Genomic DNA, 16,187 nt, shown 5'->3' with positions numbered 1-16,187 from the left:
CTCTTGTCTTCGCTTGACTTCATTCTGAGACACTTAAAGATCCCTGACAAACAGTCTCTAACACACACACACACACACACACACACACAGACATGCACACACTCTCTGCTGCCAGCGCAATAACAAACGCCTTCAATTTAACCAGCCAAGCAAAACAAATTAGAAGCATGGACACAAAGACACATGCACACACACACACACACACACACACACACACACACACACACACACAAACTGCAGGCTGACACAATAGAGCATTGTTGTGTTTATTGTCAACAGTGGCTAAGTGATTGGTTGGCATGCCTCATTCAAATTTAATATAATCACATAACACAGCCTACCAGACACAGACGCACTCTAACACAGTGTTGAGTTTTTGCAGAATAAGGTTCTATTGTTTTAGCATCGTGGGAATCAACATGGCAGCTGGTCAGTTAATGTCCCACTCCGCTAGGAGAGAGGTCAGTTTGACTTGTTTTCAAGTTGATACACTCCATACTGCATCACTTCATTATACCAAACACAATGGTAATAGTAGTCGGCAACAGCAGTACTAATAACTCAGTGTATCTACTACAAGGGTTGGGTTTCAATAGAATGTTTCAAATCTGTCTCCAGTGTCTCCTGTGCTTTTTCAAATCAATCATCCATTTAAGATTTAGTTTCCAACATGTTTAAGTAACTATTTTGACTTAAAAAAAATCCCAACTCACAGTCCACACTCGAGCTTTCACTGAACCTTTCAACTAAGGTAGACCGATTACTGGTCTGGCCGATTATCAGGGCCAATATTCATAATTTTTACAATTATCGGTATCAGTGTTTTTTCCTGTCTGATTGGCAATAAAATAAAGTACTCTGGCTCTGATGCAGCAACCTTTCTCTGTTAGTGGTCGACACTCTGTGTGGTCTCAGTGTCCAAAACACTATCTGATGTCACGAGTAATAGCTGAATTACCTCTAAATTATTCATAGGTTCAGTACTTGAGTAAATTGTAGTAAGTTACATTCCATCACTGGTTACAAAATAACTGTTTTTTTAGACTCAAAGTTGAGAAAACTTTGAGTCTAAGATTTTTCATTTTCCTCTAAATATTTATTGGTTCCAATTATCACTTATTGGTCTCCTGGATTACTAATAATTGGTATCAGCCCCCAAAAAAACGGTTATTCTGTGTCTGAATGTTTCCCGTCCAATGTCTACATTAAATTAAAGTTAATAGCTAATTAGGAGTGTGGATATGCCTATTGGACAGACTCTTAGTTTTAAAGTGGTTAACTATGTTAAAGATATAAATGGTCATTATGTTATAATAGGTAGCATACCAGGGCAAGATGCTCTAATAATGAATGTTTATTATCCACCGGCTCAATTTTCTTACAAAAATGTTCTTGAGCCTTGCAGAAATGATAGCTGACACAGTAATTGTTGGTGGAAATTTTAGTTAAAATTTTAGATAAAATCCACAAGATAGAATTCTACATAGCACATTGGCTCCTTCTCCCCAAGCAAATACTCTCTGCGAATACCATTTGTGAATATCTCAGAACTGATGAAGTATCATGACTCTAGACAGCAACCATTTTTTGAGTGTTTGAGTTCAAATTTTGCAAATTGTGCTATTCTCCTGTCTATGTATTCACACTGAAATACTTACACTGTTTTGAGCCCCACCATAGTTTAGCCAAAAAACACTTTTCCGCTGCTTGGACAGTGCTAGCAACCTTTAATGAATAAGGTAAGCCTACAGAAAATTCTGTTCAGCCCAATTCTATCACCCTAACTGTGAAAAAAGACATGAGGACTGTTGTATATGTTGACCCCTTGACTGCCGAGCAGCTGCTACAGCAAGTACAAAAAGAAGAACACTAAATAACTGTAGCTGCGTAACTGTATAACGTATAGCTGCAAGATGCGATGCAAGCCTGATCAACACTGGTGGAAAATTGACATTCATGAACAAGATGTAAAGACAACACACTGATGATTATGCTATAAATGAGCCTGAAAAACAGTAACGTTAACCACAATAAATAGCTACAGCTATGTGATGAAAATCCCCCACAGCGACAGATGCAACACAACTGTCCACACATCTCTCAAAGAGCTATGAATGAAAATGCTTCTCATGAGTGTCAAACCACCACTAGCCTCCCTGTCTTCCTGGTGGTGAAACAGACGTTCTGAAAGTAGTTCCTCTTGGCTGGCTATACGTTTTATGTCACTGTCCATGTTACAATGAGCGATGGTCAGTGTCCCCCAACCCACCTAAATATGCTAGGAGGAAAGGTTCTAGCAGAAGCCTTTAACAACTCATTTCAAAGCAACACCCAACTTACAGTATACGACTTACATTTTAGATTTTAGGAGACATTTTTTTCCAAAGTGACTTACAGTACTTCATACATTCATACACTGATGGCGGTGGCTGCCATGCAAGCTGCCGACTAGCACATCAGGAGTAGTTTGGGGTTTAGTATCTTGACCAAGGACACTTCTCCATACAGACCAGGAGAATCGAACCAGCGACATTCTGATAACAAGACGCTGGCTCTACCCTGAACCACAGCCACAAGTGCTTTCATTTGTGGTCATACTAGTGTAAAGAAGATCCATACCTGGCTTGCATGTCTTTCCATCTGGTTTTAGCTGGACTCCAGTGGGGCAGGCACAGCTGTAGGAAGGTTGGACTGGAGAGAGTAGGCAGAGGTGACTGCAGCCACCATTATTGTCACTACATGGAGTCTGGACTACAGTGACAACATCATGAAGATGAGATAAAGAGAGAGAAAGAAGAATAGACAGGTGAAGGAGAAAATATGATTAGATTCTCAAAACAGCAAATCCTTTAGTCTTTATTAATGAAAAAGAAAAGGTGACATTTTACAGAGTAAAAATGACAATAATGTTGCTGAAGAAAGTGTCACATCTTTACCTTTTCAAATGCTCTAGTTTATGCTACTATAAAGATTTATGGTCTATTATTAATAATAATCATAATTTATCAAACATCCCAGATCAATCACACTACTTCAGTCAGGTTTGTTTGTCGCCAGCTTTACTATTGTTCTCATATGTACTGTACCGTCCACATTAGTAAAAGTCCTCACTCACTGTAAGGCTGCCGATAGGGCTCCAGGACCTGGATGTCCATAGGAGAGTAAATCCCACTAAGGATCTCCCTGGCTTTGTCGCCGTTGTGTTTGTTACAGGCATGGATGGAGCGGGTCTGCCAGTCGGTCCAGTATAAGGTCTCCTCAGACAATGTTAGTGCAAAAGGATGGGTCAGGGTTCCCTCCACCACTGTTTCACTGCAGGACAAAATGAAACTGTCTTTAGGATGAGAGAGAGGTTTGTGTTTTCTGCTGGAGAATTCCATTTCAAAATAAAACAAAAAAAATATTTCTGAAATTACGGACATTAAATACAGTATGTATTTAATGATATTTTAATGATATTGATGTTTAGTGATATTTTGTCAGCGTAAGATTGACAGTATTTTACATGAACCAGCCATTCTGAACTGTTCAGGAGATTGAGCAACTTAATGTGTAAATACATGCACTTGTTCCATTGTTATCTATCTTCAGTTCTAACAAACTTTGCACTGTAAAGTTGTACATATTTCCCCAAATGACATTTGATTTGAATAATGAATAGTCATCAGAAGAGAAAGAAGGGAAGGAAAGAAATTTGGATACCTCAGTGCAAAGCTCCAACAGCTGACCTTGACAAATTACAGAAGAGCAACTGTGAAGCTAACACTGCAGGCAAACTAGATGGGCTTTGAATAAACATCGGCCTTCAGTCTGTTAATAGGACCAAGCTGAATAAAGTCTTGAGGCAGTTTCATGGATCCATCCAGACAACTAAGTGGAGCTCTACAGGATCAGCAGCTACCATGTGCTTCAGGCTGGTTTAAATCATTAAATCAACGAGCCTCTAGTCAGCCATTCATTGAATTTAACACAGGACCCAGGATTCATATCAGCTAATAACATTTTCAAAGGTACTGAAAAAGAGATTAGAAGGGAAACAACACTGATATTCAGTTGCACTTCAGATGCAGAGGTAAAGGGGGGATTGGAATCTCAAACCTGACTCGATGAGAATGGAGAAAAGAAGTATTTCACCATGACATTAAATTAATAGAAAAAAAAACTGTAGAGAATTGTTGACCCACTGGAGAGAGACAAAGAGAATTGGAGGGGCACTATGTTTGAGGAGCGAGGAAATCCCCTCTGCCCAGTAGCATCTTTTAAAAATACTTCAGCAAAATTCTGTCAGGTGCAAAATCCAGAGAGGTAACAACTGCAAGAGCTTCTGGTATACTGCCATTCCCCTTGGTGTAAACCAGCTGTCACAGATGTTATCCAGGATGTGTTGAAGGGCAGGGACACACACATCTTACACCAACCACAGCCTGACAGCCACTAATAAACAGAAACTGTCTAATGGTGGACTCAAGGCAAGGGAGTGAGTGGGCATAGGCGACACACTTTTTATAGGTGAATTGTGATTTATAATGAATCATGGAACAAAAAAATATAAACAAAAAGTTATTGGATAGGTGCTAGCATGCTATGCTCAGTTGACATCTCGGCAACACAGTATGTACATAGTCGTCCTTGACGATGTAGACTTATGCCACTTTCCCACCAAAATTAGCTGGTCTACACAGGTTTTTTTAAAACACGGGTCAACCCACTAAAAATCGACTATTGACGCCATTCCTACAACTGACTGCGCCAGAAACAGGGGAAAACACCAGTTATAAACTTCAAAAATCGATTTAAAAAAAAAATATATATATATTATTTTTTTTTTCTATTTTGAAAAATCACACAAAACACCAATTTGTGTTATTTGTGTACAGTTTATTTTTGTAACTTCTGGGAGAAAAAGGCAGCTGGCCTAAGCTTTTATTTAGGCAATTTTATTTATGCAAGTTATTTCTTGTACAGTAAGTAAGTTTTTATTTGTTTAGCATGAATAAATGTTACCTTTTTTTAATGTTTGCCTTTGTGTGATTACATCATTGGAATCAGTTTGTTTAAAAATCACATTATCTTTTACAAACTGTTTTGTTTTGATGCCATAATTTGCCTTAACACACTATGCACTGTATCAATTTTTGAATCGAGAATCGTTTGAATCAAGAATCGGTAGAATCGAGAATTGATTCTGAATCGAATCGTGACCCTAAGAATCAGAATCGAATCGAATCGTGAGACACCCAAAGATTCACACCCCTAATAGCATTAGTTCATTTTTTAATGTTTTAAACCAAAATGTTTGTAATATTGCCTCTTAAAGGTCATTAAAATCAAAAGAATTTGTCCTCTTAGGCAAGTGTTTAAGCTTGAGGGTGGTTTTCAAGAAAAGTGTTGAAAACGAAATAATTAAAAATTTTAACGAGTTGGTCTATGGGGAGCATGCATGTGCTCATTACAATCTGCTTATTAGGTTGTTATATTTCATGTGTACAAGTTACATTTTGACATCATGGAGATCAGATCAGAGAACAATTAGGAATCCTCCTGTCGGGACCATGAATACCTACACCACATTCCACAGCAATGTGATCAGTCATTGTGCCTCGACAACACAGATTAAAATTTTCTTTACACTTTATTACTAAAACAACATATTTAGAAGCTTGTGCAGCCTTGGCAACGGCATTGTCTCTCTATCTTTCAGTCCAAACAATTACAAAAAGCATGAAGGCTAGTGAAGTGTGCATGAAGTGTTAGATTTGATCTAGGAAGAGTGGTTCTTTTCTAAAACACATATTAAAATCACTTACAGGAAAATGCACTCACACAAACGTACTTAGGCACAAGATCAAAGGAGGCTTGTATTTAGAATATCAACACACAAGAAACTGGCTTTCATCAATCATCATTTCTGTGTGTGTGTGTGTGTGTGTGTGTGTGTGTGTGTGTGCGCGCGCGCGCGTGGGGGCTGTAAAAGCAGAGGTGCCTGCCAGCAGTGGCGAAGGAAAAAAGAAAAAACAAATTTAACCAACTCCAGATTTCAGAGCTATGTTCAGCACGCTGTGTGTAGATATGTTTGTGTGCAAATTCATCAGCAAACAGCCAAATTATTTCATTACTCAAGCTGTCAGGTACATTCAGATTAAAGCCTCCCCTTTTAACTGAGCTGAACATGTACATTTACATGCTCATGTACATGTCCCTACTGTGACTCACTGAAACAACTGTAATAAAATAGCTGCAGGTAACAGATTAAGATACACTAGCAATTGTTTCCAAGAGAACAGGTGCCTTTATGATCAATTCTGACTCTCTGTGTTGCAAACTGATTTAATGATCTAAAATGGGGCATTTACTGCCTTTTTTGAGCGCCAAACTATCGAGATGGCAGGAAATGAGGAGAGATAGCAAAATGGTTGGATGTGAACTGGGGTCCAGGTCATGGATGGCGCCTTATCCCCTACACTTTAAATCATTAAAGGCCTGTCTGGTGGATTGAGTATTTCTTATGTTGACTGGTTGTTGCATTATATTGATGCAGAAATTGAACTTTTTCATTATCTAACTTTAGTAGACATCAGTCTGGAAACTTCCATTGTAAGTAAATGCCAAGAAAATTATGAAGACAAGCTGGAGAAAGGCTGTATGGATACAGAGAGAGAATGGTAAGATGTGAAAAAAGGTTGATAGATAGACTAAGGGAGAAAGGGAAAGATTAAACTGTGAGAGAGATGCACTGGGAGTGTGTGTGGAGCTATGTGTGTTTTGACTGGGGCCTCCATACCACAGCTCTGTTTGTGTTGGACAACTCTTTCATACTCTCTCCCTCACTCTCTATTTTTCTTTCTTTCTGTCTATACAGATTTTTTTCCTTTTCTCTTCTCCTTCTCTGTTGGAAAAAGAAAAAAAAATGCTGATCTTGAAAGTTTTAATATGGGATCCTGAAATAGAGTTTTGTTCTATAGCATTTACATTATGGGTGGTGAGGGAGTCTGGTGATATTGTGGTTACTGGTTCAACAGTTAGATCAGTTGAAGCAGGCAGTGTGTTCACAAATATGAGCTGCCAACATTGGCAGGTTAAGGTAATTTTCATCTCTGAAAGTATATCTGCTACCATCATTACCGCTGCTTTCTTAGCTTGCCCCACTTCCATTTCAGTACCCACCTGCACTCGGATTCTAGTCATCCGGGAGAAGATATTTTATATCAGTTTATGCTGCAGGGAGTGATGATCTGAGCCAAACAGACAGAGATGAACTACAATCTAAGGCTGCAATCAATGCAATCAACTTTCCAAGGAGAGTTGGCTGACTGAACTGTATCTTTAAAATTAGTCACCACCCTACAGATGTAAATACATTCGAGATTACAGGTATTTAAGATTAAATGTAATCAGCATAAGCCTATGCAGCTTTTTGTTTGTAATATTTATATTAAATATAAGTTTGCACACTTACTACTGTATACAATGATACTATAATGACTTCCATACACACACATAAGTTCCATACCGTGCTGATCCGTCAAGGTTAGCTCTGTGAATGAAGCTGAGTTTGGCATCTGCCCAGTACAACTTCTGTTCCACCAGGTCAATGGTCAGACCGTTGGGCCAGTATATGTCCACATCCACTATAACTTTCCTGTTAGAGACATAGGCACACCAAATGATCACTGCAACTGGTACTTTTGTTTCGTTATTCTGGTAGAATTGTTACTTCTTCTGTACATCTACATGTACTGGGGACACTGCTTTAAAAATATTACTAAATGCAGAAGTTGGGTTTACTTAAGGGTTACATAGTTGTAGTACCTGTTGCTGCCGTCCATACCAGCACGCTCTATCCTGGGCTCCTCTCCCCAGTCTGTCCAGTACATGTAGCTGTAGGAAGAACAGAGAAGAAATATAAAATACAGAAATACACTTTGCAATTTAGAGGTGAGTGTGAGTTTACTGATTCTGAAACACAGCATCTGTTCAGGGAAAATAAGGTTGTTGAGCCATTCAAATGAGTCAGTGATTACATGAAAAGTTCCTCACTCCTGCTTTTTGAAACAAAAATGCCCTATCGACTAAAATTTCAGGACACTTGTTTTCTGGGGGGTATACTACAAGGCAAGTTTGACATTGATTAAGACAGTGATTATCAACTTGATTTGTGAACCCCAGCTTTTCTCTTGAGGCTCTGTGCTCTCCCATAAAAAGGTCTGTTTGGTTGACTTTTCCTTACGCACAATGGACCGATCGTGGAATGATGAATGCCAGTAGATGCTGATTGTGTAAATTCATAAGTTAAAGAGTAACTAAATATGTGCTTATGTATTAGCATTGTACAGAGAAAAAGTGTTTTGATTTCAAACAAAAGCAAACAAAGTTATCGTGTGTTTGTTTTCAGGTGTGTGGTAACTATGTATCATGATATATCTGTATATCATATGAGAAGCTCAGGCTTTGCTGATCCAACAGGCTGTGTGTCAGAGAGAAGGGAGGTCAGTGTGAGGTCAAACCACAGAGAGAGGAAACTGTGCAGAGCAGGCCCTCTCTTCCACAATCTTTTCTCTTCACTTCATTCTCATGAGGTTGCTTGTCTACATATCTCTTTGTCATCATTGCACACTACACCTTCAGCTCAAGTATACTGGGCTAACCATGCATCGTTTACACTATAATACACTTTTTTATTTCAAGACTTATTTAAAAGATTTAAAAGACTTAGGTGGGCATGCTCTCAGCAAAGCTCTTAAAATATGAACTGTGTAGAGGGGAGCTAAGAAAGTGTCTGTTCAAGAAACATATTTTTTCTCATGCCCACTGGGGTATTATTCGTGCAGTTTTGGATGTACAATATTTATCTAGGTTTTTAGGTATCAGTGATGAAACCATCCCTCTGAAAGATGCTGACACTTTTTGACTCTTTGCATTTTCATTTTAACAAATGTAACAATGCAATAGTAGGGAAAAACACCACTACAAAAAATAAAACTAGAACAGAAAAAAGCATCTACACACTGAATCTGTGCAAAAATCTGTTTAATGTGTGCAAGCTTTCTGTCTGAGACCTTCTTCAAGACTCCAACAATCCAACAATCCACAGTAACTTGATGGACACTCATGGAAAGATTGCGGTTTTTATGTCGTAAAATCATAAACTACTTTTACATTGACTGAAAGTTATACTATCAGCTCTACAGTTTCACTGTGGGCATACATAGCTTCAGTGGACAGGGGAGTACAATCACTGAATTATTAAATAAAAACAATGCTGTTTTCTACCTGTATACTCAGCCATTGGTAGTTGACAACCTTAGAATGAGACTAATAAATTATCTGTCTTTAGTACCTCTTTAAGAGTTTGCCTAGATTGCATAGAGTTGCTTTGTCTACATTAATACATGCACAATGGCTTGCCTCGCTTCTGTTTCTCTCTCCTTTCTGTTTGCAACCTCATCTGCTTTCTTCGTCAGCAGAAGGTTTTATAAAGTCGACCAAAAACACACTTCCCGTTGATACTTTTTTCAAGCATGATTCTGTTCTCATAAAAGCAGGTGGGCCGTGTATGGAGCTTGTAGTTAATTATGTACCCGATCAAAATCAACGTGCATCAAAAGACATAGCAACAACCCACTGCACTGCAAAACAGCAGCATAAGTAGGCCTACTTTAAAGAAGAGAGGTCGCATCACAATCAGTGCGTTTACAGGAGGGATGTAATAGCAGATAGCGCCACTCTCTGTCTGCAGAGCATGTGTGATTGACAGTAAATGGGAGGGGAAGGGCAAGGGTTGATTGTGCACTACTTGATCAATTGCAGACAGCATTGTTCTTTTGGACAAATAAAAAAAATCTAAGTATAAAATTATAAAAATGGGTCGCCAAACATACTTGAGCAGCTGTTAATATACATGGGCGGACAGCCCAAGTAAAGTCTATGTGTGGGAAACACTGAGTGTGTGTTTTGTTACCATTGTGCCGGGTTGAGAGCAATAGCCCTGGGCTGGTCTAAGTCCATCCAAAACAGGACCTTCCTAGAGGTGCCATCCAGGTTGGCCACTTCAATCCGATTGGTCTCTGAGTCTGTCCAGTAGAGTTTTCTTCCCAACCAGTCACAGGCCAGCCCATCAGGACTGTCAAGCCCTGATACTACCACAGTCTGACCAGTTCCCAGTGCCTCTTTAAGAGCTGCAACCAGAAAACACACACAGTGTGAAACTTACAAAGTCACAGCTACGGCTGGTCTTTATGAATAAATTCTTCACTACGTAGATTAAGAAAAACAAAGGCAACAGTATGTAGTCTTACAGTTGGATGACTGATTCCATTGTGTCTGTTTTATGGCCTCCTCACTGACATCTGTCCAAAATATCAGGCCTTCAGCATATAGGAAGTCCACCGCTGCTGCATCCTCCAGGTCACTCACAACGATGGCCGACTCACCCCGAACACCCTCTGCATCCACCAATCGTACATCACGGCGGTTAGCAAAGAGGAGGAGAGGTGTGCCTGACAAAGAGAAGATTTTCTCAGTTAGATTTGTAACATGATAGTCGAAACCTACTAATCAAGTGGTACAGTTTTTTACCACGATGAGAAAACATGGCAATACATTTCCAAAATATTCCAACTGCGTTTTGGAACTCACTCACATCACACTTTTTGAATGGTGTTATTGGCTGACCGTGTGAAAAGTTAAACCCATCTGCAGCCAGGTGACTACTCGCCCATCCCATCAATATGACAATGAATTGATTATGGGTTATAGCTGAGTGCTGCATTTCTAGCACTGGTTAATTGGTTCAGGGTTGCAATGATTCTGATATTGAAATGAATTAAGCAAATTGCATTACACTGATCTGCTAAAAGAAATAACTGATTTTAGCAGATTTTAACTGGTCTGGCCTCAGTAACATTTGACATGAAAATCTTTTTTTAAACTAAACTAATTATTTTAGAAAAGATGTTCTAATTGCCTCAAACTCATATGAAAGAGGTTCTTCTTAGCATCAAAATATGCATTCTGATTATTTATCCCGGGGGCTTATAGTCTCAAAGAAGAACTACTTAATATCTGTCTTTTTGACGGGAAATGGTGAATTTCCCAGTGGCTGAAAGGTGAATCATTTCTTTCCTTATGATAAGCTATTTTGGCCAAAAAATAAGCTCAGCAAGTTTTGGAAAATTTGGTACACTCTGTTTTTGTGTTGTTTTGTTTTGTTTAACAAAAAATAGACTTAGTATGTCTAAAACAGCTCAAAAGTTCATCATCGCTGTTTCCTTCTTTGACTGAGACTAAACATGGCAATGCAATCTGCAAACTTGCAAAACTACACTGAAGGACTGGAGGAAGACTATTGTTTGACTGCATTTCCATTTCAATCATAATTCTTGCATAAGAATTGAATAAACAGAAACTAAGAATCTCTCTTGGACTAAATCGCCATTCGCCAGCCATTTAATTTGATCATGTTCATAACAAATAATAACAAATAATTTCCACTAGTGGAAATAACATAACTTCAACCCCCATCAAAGAGAAGTTTAGTTTCACTTATTAGTTATGTTGATCATTGAGCTGATTGTTTAAAGGCCTAGAGTATCCTGTCAAATCATTGCTTCTACACCCCAACCATGCCACAGTCAAGTTCACAGCAAGTCAACAAAATACCAAACATGATTTGGCAATATCAAAAGCTGTTTGCACCAGACAGGATTGCCACTCACTGGCTCAAAGCCAAACCATGCATTGTCAAATCATAAAACCTCTGACATTGTTGCCATGTGGCAGCCATTCGCAGAGGCAATCAAAAAGAAAGAAGACAACCATGGGACAATGGAAGATCTTTTGTTTGCATTAACACATTTTACATTGACACTTTGAAATAAAAAGACAAAAACAGTTGGGCAACATATATAGGAAATGTTTACATTTACTTATCAGAAGGGCAACAAAAGAGATATTTAAAACCTTTTGAAGTATGTGTATATCAAGTTCCAGATTCCAGAACTCATACTGTCTGTGTAAGTTGTGGAATCTGGAACTCAGAGATCTTGTCCTCCCACTGTTCGAGGCAGTAGCTGTCACAGCAGCTGCCACAGTGCTGTGACAGCTTGTGGTTTTGGCCTGGCAGGGTGGCAGAACTGCTACGCTGTGGTTTGGCACAACCATGCCTACTGTAATCCCACAGTATTAAGAAACACTGCCTCTGTCAGTGTCTGCTGTCCCAACACAACACACAGTCCATGAAAGATACACTACTTAACAATTATTCAATCCTTCATTTTATAATACTGGACACCAGTGAGCTTTCAGTCCCGTTTACAGTCTACACTAGCATGCTTATCACATCACAAATTTGAATCACATAATTTGAATTTTAATTGTTTAATTAGAATCATTGCATTGAAAAACTGAATCTGAATATTATAATTTGAAATTGAATTTATTAGTTTGGAACTGAATTCCAATAATCTTGAAACTGAATGTAAGATTATGAAATTTAATTCAGTTCCTCTGAAACTATATTTGAACCTCACTGAAAATTCAACTCTATATATATTTTCACATTCAGTTCTCAAAATTCAAATTCAGTTCTCAAAATTCAAATTCAGTTCTTGCAATTCAATTTCAATTTACTGTGACAGACATCCGGGTAGTTGAGGAAGATCGATCGAGCGCAGATACACAGGACTCTACTCAATCAGCACCTACGTTTTTGAGCACGTAACATAGTGGTAATTTACCTTAATGCTGGCTGGTTGCCACCTGCCATGAAACGGAGGAAGAAGCATAGATAGACGCCTCATTGAGCGGGTTGGCCTGCTGATGTGATACGTCGACGTCGCCGCCATTTTGGAGGTGGCAGCTCCAATATGGCTATAAGTTAATGTCTCTCATTTACACATTCACACACGTACGAATATATTCAGGAAACAGATAGGAACCAAAAACAACGTCTGTAACGTTCTCTGATGATTATAAACGTTAACTACTCCTTACATGTTCAGTATACAGGTATGCGGAGCCCTGGAGGTGACATGGATGTTTTTTTTGTAGAAGGAGAAGGAGGAAATTCTATATTGCCTACAATTGGTATAGCTCTTGAGATTGATTCCGGTCCTCTGAGCATTTTTTTAACTGCCGTCACAACCTTCAGAGTATGGTGATCTGTCGTCCAAACTTTCAGAGTATGTTTTATCCATTCATTTTCAATTTTAATTCTGTAGATAGACTTGATGTTAATAAAAAGTAATATTGATAATAATATACCCTTAGTTGTACTCTGCTCTATTTGGGTCCATCTTGTTTCCTCATCATTTCTAATCGTTGCCACTATTGCAGTTAACTGTGCAGCCCAATAGTAATAATTAAAGGCATAGGGCAAGTCCAGGCCTCCCTTATCTTTTGGCAGAAAAAGAGTTTTAAGTCTTAGTCTGGGTCTCTTATTCTGCCAGATAAATTTAGAAATTAGTTTATTTAACATATTGAAGATGGAGATTGGAACTCTTATAGGTAGGGATTGAAATAAGAAAAGAAGCTGAGGAAGAAGATTAATTTTGATCATCTCAACTCTACCTAATAGAGAGAGAGGAAGGACCTCCCAAAGTGTCATGTCACTCTTTATTTGTTTAATTAATTTATTATAATTGGCATCAAATAACTGCGTGGGATGGGGTGTGAGTATAACTCCTAGGTATTTAAATCCGTGTCTGGACGAATGGAAAGAGACATCTTCATTTAACTGTGTAGGCCAATTCCCTGATATCATCATTGCCTCTGATTTGTTTTGATTAATTAATAATAATTAATTTTGTATCCCGAGACCTCTCCGTATTTATTATTATTATTAATTTCTTCATGTAATGTTGTGCTCTGGTTGCTAGAGTCAAAGTTAATATCTTATAGTCTACACATAAAAGGCTTACGGGGCAATAACTAGTACACTATAGAGGGTCTTTTCCCTCCTTATGGAAGACAGTGATGATAGCTTCTGACCTCGATTTTGGGGGTTGTCCTGAATTTAATACATAGTTATAAACTCCTGCGAACCCACCTGTTCCTAGTGATTTGTTGTTTTTAGTTTAGTAATAGTTTCTTTAATTTCGTCTTCTCTAATGGGCTTAACCAGTTTAGTTGCTTCATCATTTGTCATTTGAGTAATTTTGAGAGGTCTCAAAAACTCATCAATTTGTTCTTTCTTAGATTCCTGTTCTTGACCTTTATATACTGTAACTGTTCATAATATTTTGCAAAAGCATCTGATATTTCCTTAGGGTGGGTCTCAATCTGGTTAGTTTTGGGGTGTATAATATTAGGGACTATGCCGCTAGATGGGGCTTTCTGAAGTTGAAAAGCTAACAGCCTACTAGCTTTTCTAAATTTTTAGTACCTCCTCTTTTCTATGTTGTTTATGTTCCCTCTCTAACCTTTTTATTTCTGCTTCTAATTCTTGTTGTTTGCAAACCTTTGTTTCTTTAGTCTAGGTCCTATGGAGATTAATTTCCCCATTATCGTGGCTTTTCTGAACGAGAGACCATATCACCATCATTTAAGGCAAAGTATTCAGATAGAGCTGTTTGTATTTCCTGTTTTATATGGGTGTCTGTTAGCAGTGAGACATTGAGCCTCCAGTACTTAAGATGATTGTCTGACCCTATATTCATTTTCATAGTGACAGGACTGTGGTCTGAAATTGTTATTGGTTCAATTGTGCTATCCTTTATTCTGGATGACCATCGAAGCCATTGTCTCTGTACTGTGTTAAGATACACTGCTCTCCCTGCTTAAAAGTATCCGTTAAGAAAAGAAACAAAAATTAAAAAAAACTTAAGCTCAAGCTGTACACACAAACAAAATGCGGTCCATAACATATGTCAGGAAACACATAAAGATTACATTAATAACACAGAACTGAACTTCCATCTTTCCAGTGTTGTGTCCAATCCCCGTTTGTATTGAGGCAGAGAGGTGTGACCTACCCTCTCCATGGGAATGGGAGAAAGCGCACATAGTGCAAGTATGACCAATATTACACTAATATGTAAAATGGACTAAGTGAGTCTAATCCACTCATACAGAGCCTTCACACTGGCATCCATCAGGACATTATAGTATGTATTTCGGAATGACCTGTGACAACAACTTATATAAAACAATTTACATATGTAACGCAATAGTATGCATGTCCCTTGCTCATTTGTTGATGTTACTGAACAGATTCAGCTCCTACACCTATTTCAGTCACAGTGGGCTTTTCAGCTACCTTGGTATTCAGAGATGATTTAATTTTCCCCTTGCAGAAAAGCCTTGAGGTCGCTCTTCCTCTTCATGGTGCACTTCTGATCACCACAGCGAACTTTGACTCCCAGCTCTTTCAGTAGCATTGAGGCACTCGCTAGTGTAGTGAAGGTCCTCTCTCCCGTGTTCAGTTTAAGATTCAGTTGTGCAAGATACAGGCATTTGGCCTGTATATCTTTCTTTCTACGCTGCTTGATGACTTCGTGGGCTTTGGCTCGCTTCTTTTGTAACTCAGCCTGGTCAAAGAAGATTTGCTTGTATTGGAAGAAGACCTGTCCCTGACTCCATGCTTCTCGTTTTTGTCTTTTACCACTGTATTCAGGAACCTCACTATGATTGATCGTGGAGGGGCTGTTGAATCCTTAGGTTTAGACAAACGTATACAGTGTGATCGTAATTTCCATTTCTGGTGGTGGTAGATCTTTCACAAATCCAGCCATATCTCCTCCTTCACTTCCTTCTGGGACTTGGAGGATTGTCATGTAGTTTCGTCTCAGTTCGTTTTGTAGGTCATCACAGGTCGCTGAGAGGTCAATATCCCAGTGAAGCAGGTATCTTAGCACCCTCTGCTATTGTACCACTGTATCTTCAGACATGCCAATTCTTTCTTCTAATATTCCGATTCTCTCTTCATGTTCACCCAATTGGTCTTTTATGTCTGCAACGGCCTGTTCCAGTCGTTCGAGGGACATTTTCGTATGATTATGTCCATCTTGATTTACTTTGCGGAGTTTCCTCAACTCTTCCAGCAACGCTGCTTCTTGATCTGCCTGACACTTGTTTCTAGCAGTACTTAAGCTAGCGTTGCCTGGGCTATACGGTCCCCGCTGTTTATCGTCATTATCTTTCAGTTTGAGTGCCTTGCAGTTTTGAGTCTTTTTTTGCGTTAGAAACGGCTG

At 38.8% G+C, this 16,187-nt stretch overlaps 1 protein-coding gene across 1 annotated transcript in view; it reads right to left on the bottom strand.

Moving 5' to 3' along the window:
* Nucleotides 1–16,187, bottom strand: part of lrp5 (low density lipoprotein receptor-related protein 5) — a 69,516-nt gene that overhangs the window by 42,575 nt on the left and 10,754 nt on the right. Inside the window, exons 2-7 of the mRNA XM_084365158.1 lie at nt 10,296–10,496; nt 9,959–10,175; nt 7,810–7,878; nt 7,511–7,639; nt 3,116–3,312; nt 2,620–2,751 (exon numbers count right to left, since the gene is read on the bottom strand). Of these exons, the coding sequence (XP_084221284.1) occupies nt 2,620–2,751; nt 3,116–3,312; nt 7,511–7,639; nt 7,810–7,878; nt 9,959–10,175; nt 10,296–10,496 (945 nt within the window). The remainder of the gene's footprint in view (nt 1–2,619; nt 2,752–3,115; nt 3,313–7,510; nt 7,640–7,809; nt 7,879–9,958; nt 10,176–10,295; nt 10,497–16,187) is intronic.

Source organism: Pagrus pagrus (assembly GCF_965226575.1).
Source record: "Pagrus pagrus genome assembly, chromosome: 10".
In the NCBI taxonomy this organism is placed as follows: Eukaryota; Metazoa; Chordata; class Actinopteri; order Spariformes; family Sparidae; genus Pagrus; species Pagrus pagrus.
This window is presented reverse-complemented; position numbering and strand designations above follow the sequence as displayed.